Raw genomic sequence first — 26,406 nt, 5'->3', positions numbered from 1 at the left:
GGATGGCATCTTCCAGAACCAGAGTAGGGAGCCCACAGTGTACGTGGGTGTCTCCAGGGCACTATAACACCTTCCCAAGCCTGTCCCAGTCCTGAGGTTTATCTGGTGCAGGATCTCCAGCCCTTTTTCACTGGGCAGCCTCACAGGAGCAGCAGTTCCCTGCTAGAGCAACACAAACCTTTGCATCCCTCCCCAGGGCCACCTCAGCTCAGACACTGATGGATGTCAGGAGGGACCAATGGGTCTTGTCTGCCTTGCAGGCAATGGCTTCTCACCCAGCATCATCCCAGCTGCTTTCTAGGGATTATTCCCTTTCTTTCCCAAGTCGCTGGGCTGACCCAGCATTACAGCTTTGACATCTGCAACTGGAAAGCCTCTGGGGAAAAAAAAATCTTGAGAGCTGGCTGCCTCAGACTGCCTTCCTCTGCAGTGAATTTTGATCCTGAGTAGCCCCAACAAGTGACAGTGCCTGGAAACATCTGCAGACCATGTTGGTCCTGCATCCTGCAGTGCCTCTTCTTTTCTTTTGGCTACCCAAAGAAAATCCCAGGGCTGTAGGGTTTGTTGGTTTTTTTTTTTTTTTGCAGCAAAGGCTTTGCCAATTCCTAGTTATATTTCATAATGGTGATGGCATTCTCTGGCCTGCCTGGATTTCTGATTTATGGGGACATCTTCAGACCCTTCTGGGGGAAGCAGCAGCTCTGGATGCAAGCTGTTTCTGGGTGAGCATTAAGGTCTTCCTGAGTTTATTCTGTAGCATCTGAGGGGGGAAAAAAAAAAATTAATGACTGTGTGTCTGTCTGGGCTTGGATTCATTTATTCTGTGCATTACACACGTCTGCAGAGTGCACTTGTTTCTGCACAGTCAAAGCTGGCTTTAAACCCCAGCTTTTAAAATGAGCCACGGAAAAAAAGAAATCTGCAAAATAATTTTACCCTCTCCGAACACTTTAGTGGATGAACCGGCTAAATCAGTTCTTGCTGACTCTCCCCAAAGATCCCCCTCCTGAAGGAGATTTTGTCTTCAGATTTGGAAGAAATGCAAAGGTTGAGTCATGAGTTTTCTTTCTGGCTCGGCTGCTGGAGTGGGGAATGTTGTTCACAATATGGGCTGTTGCCATCTGCTTTTTTCATCAAGTATAAGGGTGCAACTTTCTTTTTGCTTCCCCCTCCACTGACTCACTCCCCAAATATGTTTCTGGTTAGGATGCCTTGTGACTTCTTCCTGACATAAGGTTTTCTAGTTTGCAGTTGGCTTTGTGAATTGCCTCTCTGAGCTCTGAAACATCCCAGCTCCTGGGAGGAGAGGACGAGAGTCCTGGAGAGCAGAGGCAGCACCAAGATGTTTCCCTGGTGCTTCCCTGCTTCTTGGGTGCTTTGTGTGTTTGGCAGCTCTCCTGCCCCAGAAATCCCAGACTGGTTTGGGTTGGGAGGGAGCTTAAAGCTCCTCCATTGCCACCCCCTGCCATGGTCAGGGACACCTCCCACCAGCCCAGGTTGCTCCAAGCCCCATCCAACCTGGGCTGAGACACTGCCAGGGATGGGGCAGCCACAGCTTCTCTGGGAAACCTGGCACAGGGGCTCAGCACCCTCACAACAAACTATTTCTTCCTCACCTCTCATCTCTCTTCCATCTGGAAACCCTTCCCCCTGATCCCATCCCTCCCTGCCCCTGTCCCCAGTCCCTCCCCAGCTTTCCTGGAGCCCCTTCAGGCACTGGAAGGTGCTCTAAGGTCTCCCCATTGCAGCTTCTCTTCTCCAGCCTCAACACCCCCAACTCTCTCAGCCTGGCTCCAGAGCAGAGCTGCTCCAGCCCTCCCAGCAGCTCCAGGGCCTCCTCTGGACTCACTCCAACACCTCCAGCTCCTTCTGGCCTTGGGGACCCCAGAACTGGACCCAGCACTGCTGGGGGGGTCTCAGCAGAGCAGAGCAGAGGGGGACAATCCCCTCCCTGTCCCTGGTGGCCTCACTGCTGGGGATGCAGCCCAGGACATGGTTGGGTTGAGCACATTTCTGGCTCATGTTGAACTTTTCCTCACCCAACACCCCCAAGTCCTCCTCAGGTTTCCCAGGATCTGGGCTGTCCCAGTCTGATGCCTGCCAGGGACCTTCACACCCTGGGAAGCCCAGGAAAATCCCAAGGGAGTCCCGAGGAGATCAGTCCCTTCAGGATTAGGTGAATTTGTGGCATTTTGTCTGCGTGCCACACGATGCTTTTACAATCAGTGTGAGTTAAAGGCAGCTGGTGGCAGCAAAGGAGCTTAGAGGGACAGACAGACAATGTCCCCTCCTGACCTCTTTTATGGCCTGGCATTCAGGCCTCCTTTCCCTGCCCCATGGTGCTGTGACCTTCACTGCTGGAGCCAAATTTCCTCTGAGAGGGTGAGTGAGGGGCACGGGGCTTTTGTCAGAGCCAACCTTGTGCTCCCAGCATCCTGTCCTTAGCAGCAGGCAACTTCCAGCACTTGGCCAACAGAAAGAAAGAGCTCCCCTCCCAAAAAAAAAACAAAATTGTGGACAATAAATCATTCAAATGATGCTTCCTGAGCATGACCTTGCAGAACACGGGCTTGCACCTGTGAGCATGGGACCAGGATCCTGAAAACCACCACCTCACCCCATCCCTGACAGCTTGTGGCTGGAGGTGGACACCCCATCCTCAGCTCTTGAAGTCTCAACAACCCAGGAGATGCCAGAGAGGCCCTGGGGAACAGTTTCCCTCTTTTCCAGCAGAAGGAACCCAGATGCCAAGAGTTAAGTGACTGGCCCAGAGCCAGAGTGCTTGGACACCAGCCCATGTTCTCCTTGTATTAGCAGGGACATGACTGTGCAGCATGCCTTGCCCTGCTGGAAATGTCACCCATGATCTCTGCTCTTCTAGAAGAAGCATCTCCTTCTTCTTTTATTTTTATTTATTATTTTTTCCCCTCAGACTGCCCTGCCTCACAGGACAATGCCCATTTGTTTGATTTTCTGGGATGTAACAGAGCAGAGAGGCCCCAGCCCCTGCGCTCTCCCATGTCCTACAGCTTTGCCTGGAACTTTTCCTGGAGTACATCTCCTGTGAGAATGGCTTTAAAGTGGAAGAGGGGAAATAAAAATGAGATATGAGGAAGAAATAGTTTGTTGTGAGGGTGCTGAGCCCCTGTGCCAGGTTTCCCAGAGAAGCTGTGGCTGCCCCATCCCTGGCAGTGTCTCAGCCCAGGTTGGATGGGGCTTGGAGCAACCTGGGCTGGTGGGAGGTGTCCCTGACCATGGCAGGGGGTGGCAATGGAGGAGCTTTAAGGTCCCTTCCAAACAAGTCTGTGACTATGAAAGTGAACTCTGGGCTTGACCACACTGGGTTTTTTCTGGTGGTTTCTCAGCTGGAGTGCTCCTCCAGAGCCAGTGATTGCAGCCCAGCAGCACGTCCCTGGCTGCTGGGTTGGTGGCAGAAGTCACCTAAGGACACTGTGAGTTGGCACTGCAGGGTGGCCCTGCCTGATCCTGGCCCCTTTCCCAGGGAAAAGGAATTAGGAGTCAGATTGTCCCTGGTCCTCCTCAAAGCCTGAGAGCTGCTCTTCCCTGTGCCACTTGGGATCTCACACTTGGACAAGCTGCTGTCACCCCAAGCTGTCTGGGTACAGAAGGTGGCAGTCGTGGTGTCACATGCCAAAGCCACCTGAGATGCCATCCCCATTCCAGGGCTCAGGCTCTTGTGATGAGGGGTTTGCTCTGGCAGACTGCTGGGACCATCATTTCCAACCAAACCATTTCCATACAGCCTTGGTCACCTCTCCTTTCAGATCCAGGAGTGATTCCTGGAGTGATTCCTGCAAGTTTGGACCAGATGGCCTCTGAGATCCCTTCCAACCTGACATCCTATGATTCTATGAAGATGCTGCCTAATTTCCATGTGATTTGATGGAACTTTGGGTTAGTTGGGCTTTTTTTTTTTTTTTTTTTTTTTTGCCACAGGTTTTAATTTTTCTTTCTCTTTCCAGTGCTGCTGTCACTGTTTCTTTCCTGGCCTGGCACTGTCATCATCTGGTGCCATCAATCAGGAGATGGAGGAGGAGGCAGAGGTGTTTCCTTGCAAGGAACAAATGTTGGAATAACCCAACTTTGCTGGCAGCACCTCCAGTGCTCAAAACACAGCAGAGAGATGTAAGCAAAGCCACGTCACAGCCCTGCAGGGAAGGACAGGGGACTTGATGCTTGGAAAAAAAACCCCACTCTGGCAGCAAAACCTCCCGGACTGTTCTTTTTAAAAAAAGAAAGAAATTTCCCAAAGGAACTGCTGGAGCCCAAAAGTTGTGTTGTTTAAAACTGAGCTGGAAGCTGCGAGCTCGGGATAAACGGCAGTGGCTTCTCAGGACCTCAGTTAAAGCCCCCAGGGGAGGAAGAGAACATTGGGCAGCCAAAATAGGTCTGTCCTCCTCTCCACTGCCACATTTCCGTGTGGTTGGGAAGAGGAGTGAGGTCTTGGGAATGTCTTTTTGCTGGCTGTGTTCAAACACACTGTTGAGATAATTTCCTGTATCACCTCCCCTCCCTCGCTCCCCTGCCAAGGAGAAGCCTCTGGGACCTGCCCTTCTCCATCTGTATGGTCACCAGCATGGGGGACAGTGCTGGGCAAGGGGTGCCATGGACCTCTGAGGGGCTGGGCAGATGTGTCAGGGGTCTTGGATGGAGATGAGGTTTCCTGAAAGCAGCTGATGCTCAGTGCAGGGAGCTTTGGGGAGCCAACAGGAGGGGAAAAGGCTTTCTTGGTGTCCTCCCTGCCCCAGGAGCTCAGTATCTCATGGCAAACCCCAGGTCTGGATGCTTTGGCCTTGCTCATCACTTGACAGAGCAAGGTGGGAGGAAGGGAGAGCCTGGGTTGGGATCCCAAACCTGCCCAGTGCCCCATCCATGGCACTAAACCTCCCTCCCAGGCACTAAACCTGCAGTTCCTTCTGCTGTGTTTGTGCCAACCATGGAGCAGGGGGCCCAGCTGAAACCCTGGTGTCCTTCACAGGGAATAACCACAACCCCCTTGTGACAGGACAAGGGGTAATGGCTTTAAATTAAAAGAGAGGAAGTTTAGATTAGATCTAAGGAAGAAATTTTTTTACTGCCAGGGTGGTGAAGCCCTGGCCCAGGTTGCCCAGAGAGGTGGCAGCTGCCCCATCCTTGGGGACATTCCAGGTCAGGTTGGATGTGGCTCTGAGCATCCTGGTCTGGTTGGAGATGTCCCTGCTCACTGCAGGAGGTTGGACGAGGTGGCCTTTAAATGTCCTTTCCAACCCAAACCATTCCATGACCCTCAGATCTCTTTTCCACAGGGACCTCCTCTCACTTGGCTCATTTCCCCTGCCCCCATCTCCTTCCCCAAAGTTTCCCCACAGCCTCTTAAGCCACCTCAGAGCATTGACCTGATTTTCTCCTCTTCCTTCCACATCTCCAGGCTGTTTCCTATCACTCTGCCACGGGGCTTGGCTTCTCCTCCCACCCTCCCACGGCTGCTCGCGCCGCATTCCTGAGCATCGGAATCTCCAGATTGCTGTCTCAGGACCTGAAGGAGATTTCCAACCCAACCCTGCCAGAAAACACTGGCACCCACCTCCTGCCACCTTCCTCTCAGACACACATCCAGCTCCTCGAGTGCTCTGATGCTCTGCCATGTTTAAACAACCCTCACTTCTCAGCTCAGCCTGGCGGGTTATTTTGTTGTTAACTTGTTTTGTTGGTTTGTTGTTTTTTTTTGTTTAACTCTTTTCCAAACCCCAGATGGTCTCTGAAGTTTCTCACCTTGGGCTGGATTCTTCATTGCATCTGCTGTATGAGAGCTGCAGCTTTAACTGGGCTGCAACACATGGAACACAACCTCGTTGTGGGAGATAAGAAGGACGTGGAGGGGATGGACTCAGGCACTGGAAGGAGCTGCCCAGGGATGTGGTGGAGTCACCATCCCTGGAGGTATTTAAAAACTGTGTAGATGAGGCCATCCTCTAGTGGGATGCTTTTTTTTTTTAGTAATTTTCTTTGTGGGGGTGTTGATGCTCCCAGAGGTCTTTTCCAACCATGACAATTCTGTGATCCGTGTCCTCCATCTCCTTCTGGGCTTGGGGACCCCAGAACTGGACCCAGCACTGCAGGGGGGGTCTGGCCAGAGTGGAACAGAGGGGGACAGTCCCCTCCCTGTCCCCATGGTTGGCTTTGCTCCTGCTGTGCTGGAGAACACAAAGTTCTCCCCGTGGGGTTTTATTGACAGGGACATCAGAGCTCTGGGACACTCAGGCTGATAACAGGCACCAGAGCAAAGGCACCAATGTGACACGGGCACCAGGGCCTCAGGGGACATTTGGCTCCCTGATGGAGCCATCATCCAGAGCAACTTCACCCTGTCTCCCTTACCCAAACTTGTCCCAGACCCCAGGTTGTGGGTGCAAGGGGATCGAGCCAGCATCTTCCTCTGAAATCATTTCACATCCATGGGGTTCCCCACAGCCCCCCAGCTTCTTCTTCTGCCTTGTCTGAGTCCCTTGGTCAAATCTAAGCTGCAGCCAAGGATATTGATGCTATTTTCTCCCCATTTTACAGCTGGAGATGCCAAAGCTGGACACAGGGTAGGGTGTACCAATCCCTGAGGATCCAGGTCCCTGCTGGAGCCAGGATGATGCCACAGGGGATGGCTTGGTGCAGTGGAAAAGCATAAAACTCCTGTGTGCAGGTTTAGGTCAAAAAGAACCCCAAACTGCTGCTTTTTGCAAGGAAAATGACATCAGGAGGCTGCAGAGAAGCAGGAGGGACACGGAAACAGGAGGCTGAGCTCAGATTTTGCAGCCATGCTGGGCTGGAGTTTTCTGAGCTGAATAAAAGCAGTGTGGGAAGAGCAAGCAGAAAAAATACATTTATTTAAGGAGAAGATGACACCTTGGACACCCCTGAGAACATTCTGGAAGCTGTGGCACTGGAAGGAAGGTGGAGATGGATGGTGCCCAGAGAGCTGGGTGGTTTTGTTGTGTTTTTTCAGCTTCAGCCTTCACTGGAAAGGTCGGATGCAAGCGGGATGGTAATGAAGTTAGAGCTGGAAAAATAGAGACAAAGCAGAGCAGAGTGGTTGTAATCAGGGAGATGTTATTGAATCAGCTGGGTGGGATGAACTTCCACCTCCCAGTCTGAGCAATGGGTGGGAAGGACTGGGATGGAAGGAGAGGTGGGCTCTCAGCTGGCCAGGAGAATGGGGGATGTGGGGATAATGTTGGAAATCCCCCAAACTCCCCCAAAGTTTGAAATGTGTGGGTCCTAGAAGACACAGAGATGTCTGGAGCCAAGGATCCAGCCCCTCATTCCCTGGGAAGGGGGGGGCTCACTGGGGGTCCCAGTCCATCACCAGTTTGTGGTGAGATGGGAGGGTGATGGATGAGGAAAGGTGAAAAGAATTCAGGCTCTTTACCCCAGGGAAAGGCAGTAACATCTTCAGGTAGATAAAAGGGAGTTTATCTGAAGAGGGGGGGGTGGAAAAGGGAGGAAATGCTCCCTGGTTTCACAACAGATGGGCAAAAAGCAATGAGGAAATCACCCACAGGAAGGTTCAGGTGAGCTCTGGGGAGACTGATGAGGTGTGAGGGGCTGCAGAAGGAGGGGAATCACACTTGTCAGAAGTTTTGAAAGCCAAGCCAGAAACCACAGCTCCCAGGTGGTCAAGGTGCCTGCTCTGTGCCAGGAGATCTCTCCCACCTTCTCCCATCAGTAAAAATTTTGGAGATTCAATGCTTAAACCTGGAGCAGGCTGGGGCTGCTGTCTCCAAAGAAGGGCTTGAAATTAGTGCCAGGCACAGACCTGCTGCAGTCCCTGCTTGCAAGTAAATCTCTAGCTCTGGGGTGCCCGAGCCCAGAAGGAGCTGGAGGTGTTGGAGTGAGTCCAGAGGAGGCCCTGGAGCTGCTGGGAGGGCTGGAGCAGCTCTGCTCTGGAGCCAGGCTGAGAGAGTTGGGGGTGTTGAGGCTGGAGAAGAGAAGCTGCAATGGGGAGACCTTAGAGCACCTTCCAGTGCCTGAAGGGGCTCCAGGAAAGCTGGGGAGGGACTGGGGACAAGGGCAGGGAGGGATGGGATCAGGGGGAAGGGTTTCCAGATGGAAGAGAGATGGGATCTGAGGAAGAAATAGTTTGTTGTGAGGGTGCTGAGCCCCTGTGCCAGGTTTCCCAGAGAAGCTGTGGCTGCCCCATCCCTGGCAGTGTCTCAGCCCAGGTTGGATGGGGCTTGGAGCAACCTGGGCTGGTGGGAGGTGTCCCTGACCATGGCAGGGGGTGGCAATGGAGGAGCTTTAAGGTCCCTCCCAACCCAAACCAGTCTGGGATTCTTGGATTCTGTGAAACACCACTGGTTCTGACCTCCATGCCCCCCATCCTCCTCCCCCTCCATCGTTCAGATCTTCCCACAGCAGGGATGGGATTTACCAGGAGGGGGGGATTTACAGGACAGGTGTGATTTATGTGGCTGCTCCTATTCTTGTTTGGCTTTAGGGGCTTTGCAGCCTGGGGAAGCTCCCAGGAAGTCCCTTCATTCCTGAGGATTTGGATGCTGGTCATGGGAGAAGAAGGAACCCATCTCCAGAGCACAGCTCTGGGGCTGCAGGGTGGGCACTGGGACACCAGCACAAGGCAGGTGGGTGCAGGAGCATCCCAGTACTAGCCAGAGGGGATGGGTGGCCCAGGTTGGGATTTCTGGGGTTTCCACAGTGAGAAAATCATCCCAGTCCCTCCCAATCATCCTCATGTCCCTGGAGCACTGCTGGACAGCCAGTTTCCAGGGCTGAATTTCCTACTTCTCTTCACAATTTGGGGACTTTTTGCAATGTTGTGAGCTCACACAGCACCCTGGGGAATCCACCTGATGTGAAACAAAATTTGCAGAGGGTGAAGGGGGAGGAATTCAAGCAATTCTTCCAGAGAAAAACTGATGTGGTGGAACCCCACCAGTGGCCTAGGACAGGACATGGCCCTGCTCTATCTGGGCTTCATCCTGACCCCTGCATGTCCTGAGCTGATTTTGAACCCGACTCCAGGGCACATCCATAGGAGAGTCATCAGATGAATTATTTAGGATTTTTTGGGTTTTTTTTTTGCTGACCAGCTCCAGCATTTCCTTGGGGATTCCCTCTACCCCTGGGACCCTCAGGCTCCCTAAGGAAGGGTGATGAATGAGCTTGGCCTGGCTGCTCCCTGCCCTGATAGAGGGAAAACCCATGGGCTGGGAGCCAGTTTTGCCCAGACCGTTGGGGAGGGGAGGAGCTGGGGGGGGAGAGATAACGGGGAGCATCAGTGCCAGGGCTCAGGGTGGGGTGGGTGATGCTGTGGGCCCTGTGCACACACACACAGAGGATGGGGCCAGGCAGGGTGCTGGGGAACTTTTCTTCCACAGATCTGCAAGGTGCTGGGTGCCAGAGCAGGGGGGTTCCTCTGCTTCCCATCCTGACACCTGCCCTGGAATTATGGGGAGATCTGGAGGATTCATGGTTTACTTTATTTTCCCCCTACACTATTTCCCAGTAAATCACTTCCAAAGAGAACAATGGAGTCATTTTGGGTGTAAAAGACCTTTCAGATCATCAAGTCCACCCAGCACTGCCAAGGCCACCCCTGCCCCATGTCCCTCATCCCCACATCCCCAGGGCTCTGAAACCCCTCCAGGGATGATGGGGACTCCAGCCCTGCCCTGGGCAGCCTGGGCCAGGCCCTGACAACCCTTTCCAGGGAGAAATTCTTCCCCAGCTCCAACCTTAACCTCCCCTGGCACAACTTGAGGCTCTTTCCTCTTCTCCCAGCCCTTGTTCCTTGGGAGCAGAGCCCGACCCCCCCTGGCTCCAACCTCCTCTCAGGGGCTTGCAGAGAGCCAGAAGGTCTCCCCTCAGCCTCCTCTGCTCCAGGATCAACACCCCCAGCTCCCTCAGCTGCTCCTGGGCAGACTTCTGCTCCAGACCCTTCCCCAGCTCCATTCCCTTCTCTGGACACACTCCAGCCCCTCAATCTCCTTCCTGTCCTCAGGGGCCCAGGATTTGGGGTGCAGCCTCCCCAGTGCCCAGCACAGGGAGAGAAATAGTTTTCCACTCTTTGTCTGGCAGTGCACGTGATGGTATCAGAGCCATCAGATGAATTATTTGGGATTTTTCTTTTTTCTTCTTGCTGACCAGCTCCAGCTCCATGGGAGAAATTCTGCCTTCCAGCCAAAGGCAAATGAACAGGACTTCTGGAGCTGGAGAAAAGCCACAGTGGGAGTGGCAAAGGCTGAAAAGATGTGATGGACAACAAAAAGGGGTCTAATATATTGTATATTACAGGAGAAAAGTGTGTGGGGGGGAGACATTTGAACGCTGGGGTGTTTGAAAGACCAGTGGGGATGGCAGCAGCTGAAAGGGACACGTTCCTGCATCCCTCTGCTGCATTTCTGTTCATCCTTTCCTGAAACATGGTGTGTGAAGAGCAGCATGATTTGCTGCTGGAAGTCACAAGGTGATGTTGAGTCCAAGGGGAGGAGAAGGAGAAGGAGAAGGAGAAGGAGAAGGAGGAGAAGGAGGAGAAGGAGAAGGAGAAGGAGAAGGAGAAGGAGAAGGAGAAGGAGAAGGAGAAGGAGAAGGAGAAGGAGAAGGAGAAGGAGAAGGAGAAGGAGAAGGAGAAGGAGAAGGAGAAGGAGAAGTATCAAACCCATGAGCCAGGCACAGGCAGAGAGGAAAATCAGAAATGGGAGTAAGGTCCTGGACATGGATGGTGTGAGACATTCAGGCACTGGGCAGGGAGCTGGAAAGTCGTTTTCAGCCCTGGGATGAGTCAGCTTTTAGAATAAATTACCTGGGATTTATCCAGATTCTCCATCTCATGGATTCAGGTCTCCTGCTAACAACACCCTCTGGCTAAAGCAGATGCCAGGAGGGTGCTCCAGGACCCCCATCCCTTTCAGACAAGAAGTTCAAGGACCCTTCTCACCCTGAGGATGACTGGAGAATGATTTGGGGCATGGTGCCTCCTTTCTGGACCAAGGTAAAAACCCCACTTAGTGGACATCAGTCCTGGCAGCTGGAAACTTCAGAAAGACAAGAAAAAACCCTAAAAGATCAACTACAGCAGAGGGCTTCGTGTCACCAGGAAACGAATGCCTGACACACACCGAGCCCCTAGAGCCAGCAGAGTTACTCATTATGAAGAGCTAATTGAGGAGGAAAAAGGCTGGGAAAGAAACCTCCCAGCCTGAGGCTTCAAGAGCTTAATTGACTTCAATTCCTGGAAAGAAGGTGAAGAGGGGGACAGAGAAGAGCCCTGCAGCAGGGCTGGTCCCGCAGCACAAGCCCGGCCGGCTCCCAGGCAGCACGGGAGGGAGATGAGATTTTGTAGCTGTAGGGCAAGGAAACCTTGGCTTGACTTGTGGAGGGAGGAGGTAGCTCAGCCTGGCTCTTATCTGGGTGTAGCTGTCTCCTGCTGGATTCCTCCCAGCTGCAAGGGATGAGTTTTGTAACCTTTGGGCAGGAAGGACCAAGGTGGATGGTTGTGAGCATCTCGAATCGTGGTCCCTAGCTTCATCTTGGTCATCAGGAGGAAAGCTCTGGCCATGTGGCCTTCCTGAGGTCTGTGGTTCTTGCTTTAGGTAAGGAAACCCATCCTGACATTGCCCAGAGCACCCAGCTGCACACCAGGCTGCCTGAACTTTCCTGGGAATAAGTAGGATAAATGTCCCACCCTGAAGACACAAGGACGTGAGCTCACACACCTATCCCTGGGCCCCAGCCAGTGGGAAAATCCAAAGAGAGCTACAAACCCTTCCAGAAAAGTGTCAAGGCTCTGTCACAGACAGGCCCAAAGGTGAGACAAAATCCTGGGAATTCTTCTGACCTCCTTTATCAGAAGCAAACATTACAGTCAGCTGGGATGGTGACAGCTACAGAGGAGCAAAGCAGCAGGATGGCATCTCTGGAGCTGCATTCTAAGGAACAAAAGCAAATCTTATTTGACAGTGAGGTGTGGAGACACTGAATGATCTTTGCAAGCTCACAAGAAGGAATTACTACAATCTAGAAAGCCCAAATGTCCCCACCTCAAGGGCTTCTTCAAGCCCTTAATCCCAAATATTATCCAACTTTTCATTACATGGGTGCTGAGCACCTCCATGCATCACCAGGTGATTGCACATGTGGGCCACAGGTAGCTGTGAGGGTTTCATTACTCTGCCTATACATGCAGAAAAATCAAAAAGTCATGGGGACATTTCCAAAATGACAAAATCAGGGAAGAGCAAACGTGGCTGGGAATAAACAAGGAAGCAGAGTTACCCAGCTCGTTTCCTTTGCCAGAAGCATGACCTTCTCTCTGCTGGGAAATGGACATTTGGGAAAAAGTGAACCTTGGCTCCATCCAAAAGACACTTGGAGGTGGAAGGAGGTGAGGGAGAAAACCACCCAGCTGGTTTAAACCTCCCTCCCTCACCTCACGTGGTGCCAGGGATGCTGGGGAAGGTACTAAGTGGTTTGTGCTGCTGTTTGTTCAGTTGCTGCCCAAATTTATTTCTAGGGGTGCATTTTTTTTCTTAGGGACTCAAGCAACACTCCAAGTCCCCAATCTCTTGAAGGATATCTGTAAAAAGCTCGGGGAGAAGTAAAGAGCTTGCAAGCCCCACTCAACAGTGGGTTGTAAAGGAGCAGGGAGGTGTTAAGAGTCACAAAAAAGGGAAGAACAAACATCTGCCTTGCTCCTTTTTGGGGTTTTCTTTTAAAATTTTGCCTGTCTCAAGGAAGTAGCTGCAGATGAGGAATAAGGAGACCAGGGTGATCCAGAGGGGTGTCAGGGGCTGCCTGACCCCAGGTCAGAGCACATTGGACTCGGCTGTGCTGGAGCATCTGAGGAAATGGAGCTTTTATTTACCCAGAGGATTGGGAAATTTCTCTGCTTCTGTACCCAGACAGCCTGGGTGCCTGGTTGTGCTGCTTTTCCTGCTCCAGTCACCCAGCTGAGGCACCCAAATGCCCAGAGCAGCTTTCCACAGGGGGTCACCCTGGGAAGAGCCAGTCTGACCGGCTTGCCCACAGCCCTGGAACAGCCAGGCAGGAAAGCCAGCTGGCTTCCACAGCTGCACTCAAGTTTAATGAACAAAAGAAAACAAAGGGGAAAAAAAAAAAAGGTCACAAAACCCAACCAACCAACAACAAAAAAAAAAAAACAAAAAACCACAAGAAAAAGGGGGCAAAATAACTCAAATAAACCCATGGCCAGGGAAGGAGCCGCTCAGCTTCATCGCTGATTTCCTCAAGATGCTCGTTGAGTCATTTCATTGGAAAAACATCCCGGGTTCCTCGGAACAGAGGCAGAAGGAGCAGAGATCTGGTAGGTATCATCCCTGTCCTGATGGAAGGGGCTGTGTTTCGGCACCTTATTTGGCTATTGCTGCTTGTACAGAGTGAGGACTTCTGGCAAAGAGTGGGAAGAGCCGCAGGGATGCTCGCTTGGCTCTGACGCAAGAGCCTCGCCGGGGCATTTTTGGCCTTGCTTTGAGTCTCAGCTGAATGTTGGAGGTCCTGCTGCCTGCTTCTCTGCACACCCTGCACCCAGCAGCTGTGCTGGGAGGAAAGGAAAACCCCAGGAACAGCAATTCCCAGCCCTGGGAGGGATGGAGAGGGCAGAGAAAGCCGCTTCCCACTTCCTTCGGGAAAAAGCAACTCCACAAAGGGTTTTAAGAGCACAAGGAAGCAGCAGCCTCCACACCAGGGTGCATGATCAGCTGTAGTAAAAGGTTAGCAGCTTCGGTGGAGCTGGCTGGAATTGCATCAGCTGGGAACCTCATCCAGATCCTTGGGGTTGAGAGTAACCCTTTCCCTTTATTGCCCTATTGTTTTGTGCTGGAAGAACAGAGTGATACAATCTCTGGCAGATTTGTTGTCACACACAGGCTTTCCACTCTCTTCCCAAGCTGTCACCCTCTCAATTCTGCTCCAAATTTTTGGGGGGATGAAATGGGGGTTACAATGGCAGGGAGGATTTGGTGGGGAAGCTCATCTGCTGTCCCTTGTACCACCTCTCAGGGCAGCGGTACCCAATTTCCCTCTGGCAACATCAAATGATGACCCAAATCATCTGACCCAAATCTCCTGTGCTGTCCGTGGGTAAAACTTGGTTTACTCTTTTCGGAGTGAGCTCAGGAAAGCTTTTATTAATAATTTTATCATCCTCATAGAGGTTTCAGTTGCCTTCACAACAGCAAATCTGTTCACAGTGCAGGAGGTGGGAAGGGTGCTGGTGGAGAAAGCTTTGGGCTGGTGGGGCCACCCCTGAGGATGCCAGGGAGGGGACAGCTTTGGTGGGACGTGATTTCCCATCACCCAGCACGGTGTGGGACACATCCTGCCCACTGCCACCAACCACCTCGCTGAACCTCAAAGCTCAGTCCCTTTTATTTTTTTTCCCCAGGAAGCGGGATGTGTGTATCATTGGGTGGAGAGCTGCAGGAAGAGGATAAGTATTTTTTCCTTTTTTTTCTCCCCCCATTTCTGCCGGTTCGGACTCATTTCAAGCCGGTTCCCATCTCCCTGATTCCCAGATGATAAGGATGGAGGGACCCAGCGCATCCCTCAGCCCCAGCGCCGCCACGGCCCGGGATACCGACTGCGATGCTCAGGTAAGGAGTTTGCCTAGGGAGAAACATTTTATTTAGGAATTAAAGGCTTCGAGATGCCCAGAGTTTTAAAAAAAAATTAACAGAGCGAGCCCGGCTGCGAGGGGAAAAAAAAAAAGCAGCAAAAAATTGGGACGCAGAGTTTCCATGGGGCCTGGAGAACGAGCTCCGGGCTGGCCCCATCGCTTCCCCTCGCAGCTCTCCCGGGACCACCGAACACCGAGCCGGCGGGACCAGGGCTCTGCCCCAGGCCCAGCTTCGGGTGGGACCGGGCCCAGCCCCGCTCCGCGTTCTCCCCCGGCGGCCGCAGCCCCGGGGCCGGGCCCGTCCGAGCCGCCCCCCGGCGAGTCCCGGATGTTGGAGCGGCCCCGCTTGCTCCGTCCTTCGCTTCCATAAAAGGCCAAGGGGCCCGGCGGCGCGGGGCGCGTTTTTCCTTTAATTATTATCCCCCTCCTCCTCCCTCCTCTTCCCTCCTCCTCGTCCCTCTCCTTCTCCTCCCTCTCCCCGCCCGCCCCTTCTCCTCCCGCGGCGGCCCCGCAGGCAGCGGCTGTGGGGGGCGGCGGGGCAGCGCTGCACCCCCCGATCCCGATCCCGCCCCACCGCGCCCCCATCCCACCCCCCGCCACCCCCGAGCCCGGGAGGCGGGTCCAGCCCAACCGAACCCAGCCCAGCCGAGCCGTGCCGAACCCAGCCGAGCCGAGCCGGCGGGCGGGCGGGCGGTGAAGCGCGGTTGGCGGTGCAGGAGGCCGGGGCCATGGCGCTGGACGGGATCCGCATGCCGGACGGCTGCTACGCCGATGGGACGTGGGAGCTGAGCGTCCATGTCACCGATTTGAGCCGCGACGTCACCCTGCGGGTCACCGGCGAGATCCACATCGGCGGCGTCATGCTGCGGCTCGTCGAGAAACTCGGTGAGTAACCAACCAACCAACCAACCCCTCGACACACTGCCCCGGACACACTGCCCCGGCATCCCCCGGCACCCTGTCCCGGCGCCCACCACCGTGCCCCGCACCCAGCACCCTGCCCCGGGGCTGCGCTTCACCTCCAAGCAGCCGGGACCCTGCCCCAGCATTGTGCTTGAGCTCGCAGGACCCTGCCCCAGTGCGGTGCTACAACTCCCAGCACCCTGCTCCAGTACTCAGGACTCTCCCCCAGTACTGTTTCAACTCCCAGCACCCTGCTGTAGCGCTGCTTGAGCACCCAGCACCCTGCCTCAGCATCCAGGACCCTGGTGCTTGGGCACCGAGCACCCTCTCCCAGTACAGTGTTTGAGCACCCAGCACCCTGCCCCAGTACTCTGCTACAACTCCCAGCACCCGAGACTCTGCTCCAGAACAGTGCTTGGGCACCCAGAGCTCTGCTCCAGTACTCAGGACTCACCCCCAGTACTGTGTTTTAACTCCCAGCACCCTGCTCCAGCACTGCTTGAGCACCCAGCACCCTGCCTCAGCATCCAGGACCCTTGTGCTTGAGCACCCAGCACCTTATCCCAGTACTGTGCTACAACTCCCAGCACCCAAGACTCTCTCCAGCACAGTGCTTGGGCACCCAGCATCGTGCCTCAGCACCCAGGACCCTGCCCCAGTACAGTGCTTGAGCACCCAGCACCCTGCCCCAGTACTGTGCTACAACTCACAGCACTCAGGACCCTGCTCCTGTATGGTGCTTGAGCACCCAGGACCTTGCTCCAGCACTGTGCTTGAGCACTCAGGACCCTCCCCCAGTACTCAGGACCCTCCCCCAGTACTGTGCTTCAGTACTTCTAGCACCCAGGACCCTCTCCCAGTCCAGTGCTTGAGCACCCAGCATCTTCCCCCAGCACCCTGCTCTGGTACAGTGCTTCAAACTCTCAGCACCCCTCATTCTGTCCCAGTGCTGTGGTTTACCACCCAACACCCTGTCCTGGCACTCAGCACCCTGCCCCAGCACCCTGGGCTGCCCCTCTCCCCCATGCACCCTTCACCCCACAGCCCCCGTGCTCCCACCCTGCACCCTGTGCTGCCCCCTCCAAACACCTTTGGGCCAAAACCAGCCAAACTTCTACAACCCAGGGCTGGTTTGCTCATGGCAAGGCCTCAGCACCCACCCAGCTGCTGCTTTGCACTCTGGATTTTTACCCTCAGATGAGAAATTTCATCGTTTGTGGGGTTGGGAGTGTGGGGCAGGAACTTTATGGGTGCTCCGCCATTCACAGAAAAATTTAATCCTGAAGTTGTAGTGGGCTCTGTGGTGCTTTGGACAAGGAAAATGCCTCTTTGCAAGTGTGGAGTGATCAGTGGGGTGGCATGGGTGGGGGGCTTGGGGCAAGGAACACCACGGTGTCTGGTGGCTTTGGGTGCACACCTGGACAAAGAGCCCATTTGTCCCGGCTGCATGGGAAGGGGTGGCCGGGACAGGTTTGTGATGGAAGAGCCAGTTTGGGCCCCACCAAACCTCCCCCTAGGCTTTTTATCAGCTCTTTATAACTCGGGTGTGTTTACTCACTGGTGTAGTCCGGGCTGATTACTGTAATTGCTCAAATAAAATATTAATTGCTAGGTCCCCGCGCGTGCCTGCGGCTGTGGGAGTAACGGAGCTGTCAGCTGCTGGTCCTTCTGCAACACAAAACCCTCGTGTGGCTTGAAAAATACCATCTTCCACCCTGCTTATGTTTTGATTTATTACTTATCTGGGGTTGAAGGAAGGAAGAGACGGATATAAATGTGCTTGTTTCAAAAGGAAGCCAGCGCTCGCATCAAAGGGTCTCGTGCTGGAGATAGCCTTGACTCTCTGAAAACTTGATTATTTTTTTTTTTCTTTGTTGGTGTTGTTATTTTTATGCTGCAGAAAAGCTGAGCCACTCGGTGGCTAGGGGAAAAAAAAGAAATTATAATAACAGCTTTCTAGAAATGATAAAAAAACCCAAACCAACACCAAGCCATCCCGTTGGCCACGAAGTGATGCTCAGGGCTGGGAGATGCTGAAGTGGAGCTGGGACTGACTCGTGTGTTGAAAGCTGGGTGCATGAGGAGGGACAAAGCCCAGTGAGGACCTAAATTAGTGCCTGATGTAATGCATCACACCCCCCCCTTAAATGTGTTTGCCCAGATCCTCTCCACTTGTTAAATTAGAGATTGTATTAGAGGGAAGGAATGCAGCAGCCCAGTGACGGCCCTCGGGGTGGTTCTGCCCAGGGGGCTCATTCCCAATGTCCCCCTTTCCCAGGATGGTCAAGACCCTCTAATATCTCTGTCTCTTTCCTTCCCTTTCCCCTTGGATTTTTGTCGCTGAGCCAAGCTATATGTATCTAGTTCCTTTTAATTTTCCTGCGTGTCAGCTCTTCCAGCCCTCTCATTATTTTTATGGCTCTGCTTTGAGCTCCTGCCAGTTGATCAGGGTCAGGTTTAGCAGAGGAGGGTGGGACAGGACTCACTCCTCACCCTCCTGTGCCTCCTCAATGCTCTCCTTCATCCAGCCTCTGCCTCCACTTCATCTCCAGATGCATGAATTACATTTTTTTTTTCTGCATTGAAACCCTTTCCCTGCATTTTTAGGCTGTCGCTCCTCTGTCCCTGCTGGTGTTTGGTTAACTCCCAGTGTTAAAAGCGTAATAAATCTTCCACAAAGCTGATTTTTTGCTGTGGTCTTTAAGCAAATGTCTTGAAATGAAAGTTTCCTTGCAGTTCTGGGACCCGTTATGGGCTGCTCTGCTTGTACATTGTGGGGGGAGGAAGGATGGGGAGGGCTTTGCCTTGGGCATGAGGTTTGCTGACTCCATCCTTTGGGACAAACCTCCTGTAGGCTTCGTGCTGCCGGAGGGCAGGGAAAGCAGATTTTTGTGGCCTGCCCAGAGTTTGACTGAAGTTTAGAGCATTGTTATGAATTTGCAGCAAACTGGCCCCACTCTGGTTGTTAGGATTTTGGTAGAAACTCTTTGACCATCAGCGAAGAGGAGAAGGGGGGGAAAAAATTGCCTTCCCTCCTCCCAGCAAGGAGAGGAGCTTGGGAAAGAGAAAATTTAGATTTACAGGAGTATTTTTTCATAGCCCTTGGCCTTGGGGAGGGTTGGGGTGCATGGGGGATGGGTGTTGGGGTTCAGAGCAGGAACCCAGGGAAGAGTCCCCTGCCTGCTTGCAAGGCTGCAGGTATCAGTAAATCTTGTCGACTCGGTCCCTGCAGAGCGGCTGTGGTCGGGCTCTCTGGGAAAAGGCAATTAAAATCTGTCACTAAAGCAGGCAGGGATTGGAAAAAACCCAAGCAGCAGATCAGGATTCTGGTTACTCAAGTGAATTGCAATGACCTGTTGGCTCCCCTGTTATTTATCACTCCGCTGGATTAAGCCACTTCGTTAATTGAGCCGTGCCGTGTGCTTGGCAGAGGCATCTCTGAAAAATAGGCTGGAAAAAAAAAAAAAAAAAACCCAAACCTGCTGAGGTTCCAAACCTGCTGAGGTTTTAAGAGCAGGAGCATCGAGTTGGTCTGTGTGGGTTGGGGGCTGTACTAGAAGCTCCTGGTGCTCACCCAGGGTTTTTTAGGAATTTTGCCACTATTGACTTACAAACAAACAAACAAGAAAAAAATGAGGCTTAAATTCACTGGGAGCAGAGGAAGGAAGGAAGTGAACGGGGGTTATTGTTGTCAGCTTAAGGCTGGTTTAAACACATGCAAGGGAAAAAAAATCCCTGCATTTTTGCAGTGCACTTTGGAGGAGTTTTTTGGGCTGTGTGTTAAAGGCAGGATTGCATTGGGATGCTCTGGGAGGTGCTGGGAATAAAAAGATCTGACAGAAGCAGGGCAGGGGGGACAAATGATGGCTGGCAGAAGAGTGGCTTAAGACAAATGACCTAAATGTGCACTGAGCACATTCATAAAGTCCGTGGCTAAAAGTTTTGCAGTGGAAATGCAGATTTCTCCATAGGTTGTTTGGATGGGCAGGATATGCCTGGTAACTGGTTCCAGCTGTGGGGGCTTGCTGGGAGCACTGGGAGAGGATCAAACAACTTGAGGGGTTGATACCTGAAGAAAATAAGTGAATAATAAAAAAAACCAACCCATCCAGGTTTGGAACCAGAGCAGTCCTGGTTGGAAAGGTGTTAATTCCTGCTGCATCACACAGCCAGGGTGGGAGGATGCTCAAGGTGCTGCTGGCCTGGTGTCATCCCTGTTTTATCCATCTGGGATGGGCCAAACTGGGGATAAATGGCAAAACAAACCCCTGACCATCCATAGAGAGTGGCTGATAACAATGATGACATCTTCTGAGGCCTTGGGGTATTTTGTGAATCATGTCCTTGATAAGGGTTTGGGATTTAAAGTCCATTGTTCCCCTGCTCCCCCATTATCTCCTTTCCATCCCTTAGGAGAGGGTGGGATGTCCCTTGAGGACTGGCAGAGGAGTTGTCACATGCAAAGCATTTTCTTGTAGGTGTTTGAGCTCTTCTTTTGCTGGCTTTAGCCTGAAATCTGTCTGGGTTTCACCCAGAAGGGCTCTGTTCACCATCAGAAAAACCAGTCTTGCCAATGATTTGTTATACTCTTTGCAAGATCAATTAAAAATATTGGTGCTCTCCCTGTAAAATCTCTTTTTCTTAATGGCCCCCCTAGAAGGGTTATGAATAAAACACCAAGAAAGTGCAGTGTCATTGATTTGCCCAGGTTTGGGTTTGAGGTTTTTTGCAGGGCTTAGATAAATGCTCCGAGCTGGTGTGGAACTCACTGGGGGAAATTCTTTGCTTTGAAACTGGAATCACCTCTTCCAAACAGCTTAAGGCTACGTAAAAGAAATGCAGGATCTTTGTCCCAGCCCATTTCTATTGCAAACACGAGGCAGGATGAATCTGCAGAGCTGTCTTGCAGGTGGTTTGCTCCTTTTGCCATGGACTTCTCCAGGGAGTCTTGGTTTGGGGCTCACAGGGTGACTCTGGGTGCTTTTTAGAAGACCCAGCAGTGTGCCCAGGGGGCCAAGAAGGCCATCAGCATCCTGGCTGGGACCAGCACTGGTGGGGGCAGCAGGAGCAGGACAGGGATCATCCCTTTCTTCTTCATCCCTTTCATCTTTCAAACAGCCCCAAGGTTCAAATATCTCCCCCCCACACTTTTCTCCTGTACTATACAATATATTAAACCCCTTTTTGTTGTCCATCACATCTTTTCAGCCTTTGCCACTCCCACTGTGGCTTTTTTCCAGCTTCAGAAGTCCTGTTCATTTACCTTTGGCTGGAAGGCAGAATTTCTCCCATGGAGCTGGAGCTGGTCAGCAAGAAGAAAAAAGAAAAATCCCAAATAATTCATCTGATGGCTCTGACACAATCACGTGCACTGCCAGACGAAGAGTGGAAAACTATTTCTCTCCCTGTGCTGGGCACTGGGGAGGCTGCACCCCAAATCCTGGGCTCAGTTCTGGGCCCCTGAGGACAAGAAGGAGATTGAGGGGCTGGAGTGTGTCCAGAGAAGGGAATGGAGCTGGGGAAGGGTCTGGAGCAGAAGTCTGCCCAGGAGCAGCTGAGGGAGCTGGGGGTGTTGATCCTGGAGCAGAGGAGGCTGAGGGGAGAGCTTCTGGCTCTCTGCAAGCCCCTGAGAGGAGGTTGGAGCCAGGGGGGGTCGGGCTCTGCTCCCAAGGAACAAGGGATGGGAGAAGAGGAAAGAGCCTCAAGTTGTGCCAGGGGAGGTTTAGGTTGGAGCTGGGGAACAATTTCTCCCTGCAAAGGGTTGTCAGGGCCTGGCCCAGGCTGCCCAGGGCAGGGCTGGAGTCCCCATCATCCCTGGAGGGGTTTCAGAGCCCCAGAGATGTGGGGATGAGGGACATGGGGCAGGGGTGGACTTAGCAGAGTTAACAGTTGGACTTGATGATTTTAAAGGTCTTTTCCAACCTGAATTATTCCATAATAATAATAAAAATTCTTAAATCTTGGTTCACAAAGCCAAGCCATGGCATGACATAATTCAAAGAGGCAAGAGGACCAGTTGGAGGCTAAAGAGAAATAAAGGAAGGGTTTTTATTGTAGCCACACTTCCCAAAACTACTTATCTGAGCAGCAGTGCTTGGTGCCTGGAGTAGGGTCAGGGCATTTCTCTGCTCTGTGCCTGCAGGATGACAGCTGAGCAGCTTCCTTTGCAAGATCTGCAGATGCTGCTCTGGCCCTCAGCTGTCAGCTGGGTGAGGAGAAGGATGTTTTGCTTCTAAATCAGTGCTGGGTCACTCCTCAGTATTGCTTTTCAAGTACCTGGCATTCACAGGAGGACTCCGAGTGCCATTTAATACCCTCTGGCTTGTGAGGAGCTGTTTGTATTCCCTTTGGGGGGGGGGGTGGTGAGTGGATGTCTCAAATAATGTGATAAATGGCATTTGCTGCTCCAGCTGCTGGGGTTGGGGCAGGCGGGAATTCTCCCGTCTCTCTGCACCCACCCTGCTCCAGATTTCCTTGGGAAACTTGGAGATGGCAAAATCTGCAGAAGTGGGATTGGGAGCACAGAGGCCAGGCTGAAAAGTCTTTTTGCTCCAGAAATAGGCAGTGATTTGGGGGCTGGTTTGAGGTGAAAGTGGTACCCTGGGTGCTCCAGGCAGAGATGCTGCTGCTCCGGGAGCATCTTCAAGGAGACCACAGAGGTGATCACAGAGTTGCTAATGCACCCTGCATTTATTTATTGCCACTTAATTAATTGCTACTTGATTAATATCTTTGCTACCAACCTGTACTGAATCCTTGTCCCCCCAGTAACACTTTTTTAATGACACTGCAGTCAGAATACTCAGCACAGATGCTCCCTGTCCCTTCACATCGATCTGTGTGGGGCTGGCTCTTTTTACATCCAGCTTTGGCCTCCAGGCCCACACCAAATGACAGGATTGTGGTTCAAATAATGTCCTCTTTGTGTAGATTAAGTGGAATATTCAGCTGAACTGCCAATGACCAGAGGAATTTGGGGCGGGGGTAGGTAAAAGCCATCTGCAGGCAGCTCCAAGCAGGGGAATTCCTATTCTTGCCCAGCTGGGCGATGGCTCTTTGGGAGCAGGGGGGAAAAGAAAAATAAATTAAATGCTTTCAATTTATGCAATTTTAAAGAAAATTATTTTCATTTAATTTCTTTTGTAATTCTTTCACTATGAGCCATCTGCTTTGGTTCAAAAGAGCCCGATGACACCCATCCCTGTTTGGGGGGGCAGGAGGCGGGGGCAGCAGCGTTCCCACAAATACCAGAGCCTGGGTTTGTTGTACCACAGACAGGAAATTGTTGGGTTTGTTGCTCCCACCCAGCCCAAATCAGTAGTTTCCTCTTCCAGCTCCCCTCAGGTTTCGATTTGACATGAAGAGCAGCAGTTGCCTCACTCCGAGGGAGTTAAAATGACAGAAATCATCGTGTTCACACACTTGCCTTTTTTTTTTTTTTCCCTATATTTTCTTCCTCCGTAGCCATCCTTCATTTTTCCCATTCTTGGCCATCAGGGTTTGTGTTTCACCCAGGCATCAGGTTGAGTCTCTCCCAGCCATATAAAACCCCAAAGAACTGTACTTAAAATAGGGTCATATTTTTAAATAGAAGCCAAACGCCTCTGGGGGTTCCCAGCAGGAGTTTCTGAACCCCTTTTTTGTGCTATTATATGGGTGATGGTTGCATCCATAGCAGGGACCATCCTCCTCTGGGGTAAAATCATGTTCCAGCTCTCATTTTTGGGGTAGAAAAATGACATTTGGTAGTTGTGGGTCTTGCAGCTTGCAAATCACTAGGGGTTTAGGGGCAAAACTTGCAAACCCACCATGGGATGGTATGAGTAACCTGGATTTTAACCCTTGGCCTCTGATTATGGAGTGGGAAGAAAAAAAATGCAGGATTGTGGATAACTGCACGAAATTGTGGATGTGGGAAGTGTTTACCCAGTTGGGAAAGAGCAGAGGGAGTATTTGCACTGAAACTTCAGTCATTTCAACATCACCAGTGACACCACTGCTGCCAGCTCCTATTTTGGGTGCTGAGGGGATTACTTAATTTTTTATTTTTTTTTTTGGTGGTGGGGAGGGAGGGGATTTAGGGTGCTTGTGGCACACCGACTTCTCATGATGTTAAAACATCCTGAAGAAGATGGGTTTCTTCCTTCTCATCCTGGAGTGGGAGTTAACCCATAGCTTAGAAAGGGGCAGGGAGACAAATCCAAGCAAAACTTCTCAGCTGCTGAGATTTGGTTCTCAGTGTTCTAGGTGGCTTCCAGGGTTTTTCAGGTGTTGTAATTAGGAAAAATACTGAGGACTCCAAATTCTGGCTGGCTGGAGAAATAAGGTTTGAACAGAGCTGCAATAACTTTGTTTTCTTGCCCACATTTGCTTTTTGTGCTTTGCTCCAGTTGTCCAGGCTGGAGCTTCCAGCAGGTGGGGAAGAGATGTGCCCAGCAAACCAGGGAAAAGCTTCTTTATTTCTTTTTTATTTCTGGAGATCTGTTCTCCTTGGCTTTTCTGGTGCTCACTCATTTTCCAGTGAGGTTACAGCAGCTTTGGGTGCAGCTGTTCCAGTGTGAACCTCAGCATGTCCATGGTCCCTCTCCTGTAGACCAGGTGGGGTCTTGGAGACTTTCAATTTTTGGTAGAACAGGGCTGAATTTGGACAACAGGTTGAGAACAGCATTGGGAGAGGGTGCAAGCAAGCAAGCAGACACACCAGAAGTTGCATAAACCTTTCCCTTTATAACCTTGAGTGGTTTTAAGCTTGCAAAACAACTCGACAGCAACCAAAAATTAATCTTGCCAATTATTACAATTTAAATCTCTTCCCAGCTGATTATACTTGTTTGTTTGGGGGTTGTTTTCTTTTTTTTTTTTTTTCCCTCCTCCTCCCTGCAGCTATCTGCACTTTTGGAAGGGTTAATTGCCCAAAACTCCCAATTCAATTAGAAAGTCTGAGTTTTATGAAATTGCCTGGAAGGAGCTATGGCTGTCTTGCTGAGCTTCCCTTCCTCCCTGAGAATGCCCAGAGCTTTTCTTGCCACACTGCCCAGCTCCAGAGCTGTCTGCAGCAGATGTTGTCTCCTCTTCCACCCCACATGGTCCTTCCCTCTGGATTTTTGCCCTCAGCTTCGTTGTGTGGCAGCTGAGGTGACCCCAAGCACAAGGTTAGAGGTCTTGGTGGCCTTGTAAAATGTGTGACTTGATGAGCTTGGGCTAAACTTCTACAGAAATCAATAAGAAAAATGCCAGGGCTTCATCCCTTCCCCGTGGTATCTCCCCATGGCTCTGCAAATGATCTACAGCAGAGACCAAATTTGCCCCAAATCCTTTTTTGCCCCAGGAAGTCACCCCAAAATGCATGCAAGGGATGGCTGGTGGCTTCTGAAGCACTTTTGGCTGCTGTCCCAGCTCCTTTCTCTTACACTCTGCCTGGTGGGATGCACTTTGGGTGAAAGATGGAAGGGTTGATGTCCTTCTCTTGCAGGGCAGGATCCCACCTGGACTGCAGGAAAAGGACCAATCCTGACCCAAAGGTTGGGGCTGTGGTTCATCCCAGCTGCTCCAGGTTGCAAACCTCATTTTCCAGGTGGTTGAGCTTTTGTCTGAGGATCCTGGAGTCACAGAGTGGTTTGGGTAGGAAGGAACCTTAAAGCTCATCCAGCTCCAACCCCTTGCATGGGGAGGGAAACCTCCCCCCAGCCCAGGTTGCTGCTGGAGTGAGTCCAGAGGAGGCCCTGGAGCTGCTGGGAGGGCTGGAGCAGCTCTGCTCTGGAGCCAGGCTGAGAGAGTTGGGGGTGTTGAGGCTGGAGAAGAGAAGCTGCAATGGGGAGACCTTAGAGCACCTTCCAGTGCCTGAAGGGGCTCCAGGAAAGCTGGGGAGGGACTGGGGACAAGGGCAGGGAGGGATGGGATCAGGGGGAAGGGTTTCCAGATGGAAGAGAGATGAGATGTGAGGAAGAAATAGTTTGTTGTGAGGGTGCTGAGCCCCTGTGCCAGGTTTCCCAGAGAAGCTGTGGCTGCCCCATCCCTGGCAGTGTCTCAGCCCAGGTTGGATGGGGCTTGGAGCAACCTGGGCTGGTGGGAGGTGTCCCTGACCATGGCAGGGGGGTGGAAGTGATGAGTTTTAAGGTCCCTCCCAACCCAAAGCAGTCAGGGATCCTATGATTCCCAAGCTGATCAGTGCATTTTGGTGTGGGGATGTTGGGGACCTCAGGTAGCCCCTGCTTGTGGTTTCTCCTGAGGGTTTCCTGACATTTCAGGTGGGTGCAGCATCACTGCAAACTGCTGAGGGTTTTAAGCAGAGTTGGGTCTGGGTGCACTGAGCAGGTCAGCAGCTCATTGAAACCCCTGGACCTCAGCAATAGATGATGTTGTTATACCTGCAATGAACTGAAGCAGAAAACCAGAAATATTCATGGGCTGAGCAACCAGGTGCTGGGTTCACAGCTCGGGGTGCAGATTGGTTTTGCCTTTTGTGTTTGTGGGAGGGCATCTGTGGTGTCAACCAAAATTTCAAGGAGGCTTTGCTGTTCCTTCTGCAGGTCAGTGGCATCCCTTGAGGACAGAGGTGCTTGTCAGTGTGTCCAGCATCACTAAATCATCTGCTGAGATAAATCTTTTCAGCCCTAGGAGGATGGGAGAGTTGTGTTCAGTGCAAGCCATAGATAATGCCATGGCATCCACATGAATTAAATTTCCTAGGGCTAGCTCAGCAACCCTGTTAACACTGGGAAGAGCTTCCTTCCTAGAGTTGACTTTAAAAAAAAAGTAACTTGCAGGCTTGTTGGGATTTTTTCTTCTGTGCATGGACCTGGCTCTGGTGAGATGCTGGAAGGCTCAGGGATGAGCAGGGATGGAGGAGCCAAAGCCCTGTG

The 26,406-nt window shown here is 52.1% G+C and overlaps 1 protein-coding gene across 4 annotated transcripts in view; it reads left to right on the top strand.

Annotated features, from left to right (window-relative positions):
- Nucleotides 1–15,126: 15,126 nt before the first annotated feature.
- The window catches only part of FERMT2 (FERM domain containing kindlin 2), a 56,008-nt gene continuing 44,728 nt past the window's right edge, over nucleotides 15,127–26,406 (top strand). For 2 of the 4 annotated variants that reach the window (XM_071745163.1, XM_071745161.1), the window contains exon 1: nucleotides 15,128–15,526. In XM_071745163.1, coding sequence (XP_071601264.1) covers nucleotides 15,370–15,526 — 157 coding nt within the window. In that variant the 5' untranslated portion in view covers nucleotides 15,128–15,369. Of the gene's footprint in view, nucleotides 15,527–26,406 lie in introns of all 4 variants that reach the window. The other 2 variants (XM_071745162.1, XM_071745164.1) reach the window with 2 other exon arrangements.

The sequence above is a fragment of the Heliangelus exortis genome, chromosome 5 (genome assembly GCF_036169615.1).
Source record: "Heliangelus exortis chromosome 5, bHelExo1.hap1, whole genome shotgun sequence".
NCBI classification, from domain to species: domain Eukaryota; kingdom Metazoa; phylum Chordata; class Aves; order Apodiformes; family Trochilidae; genus Heliangelus; species Heliangelus exortis.
The sequence above is the reverse complement of the archived record's forward strand: the minus strand, read 5'-3'. Positions and strand labels throughout refer to the sequence as shown.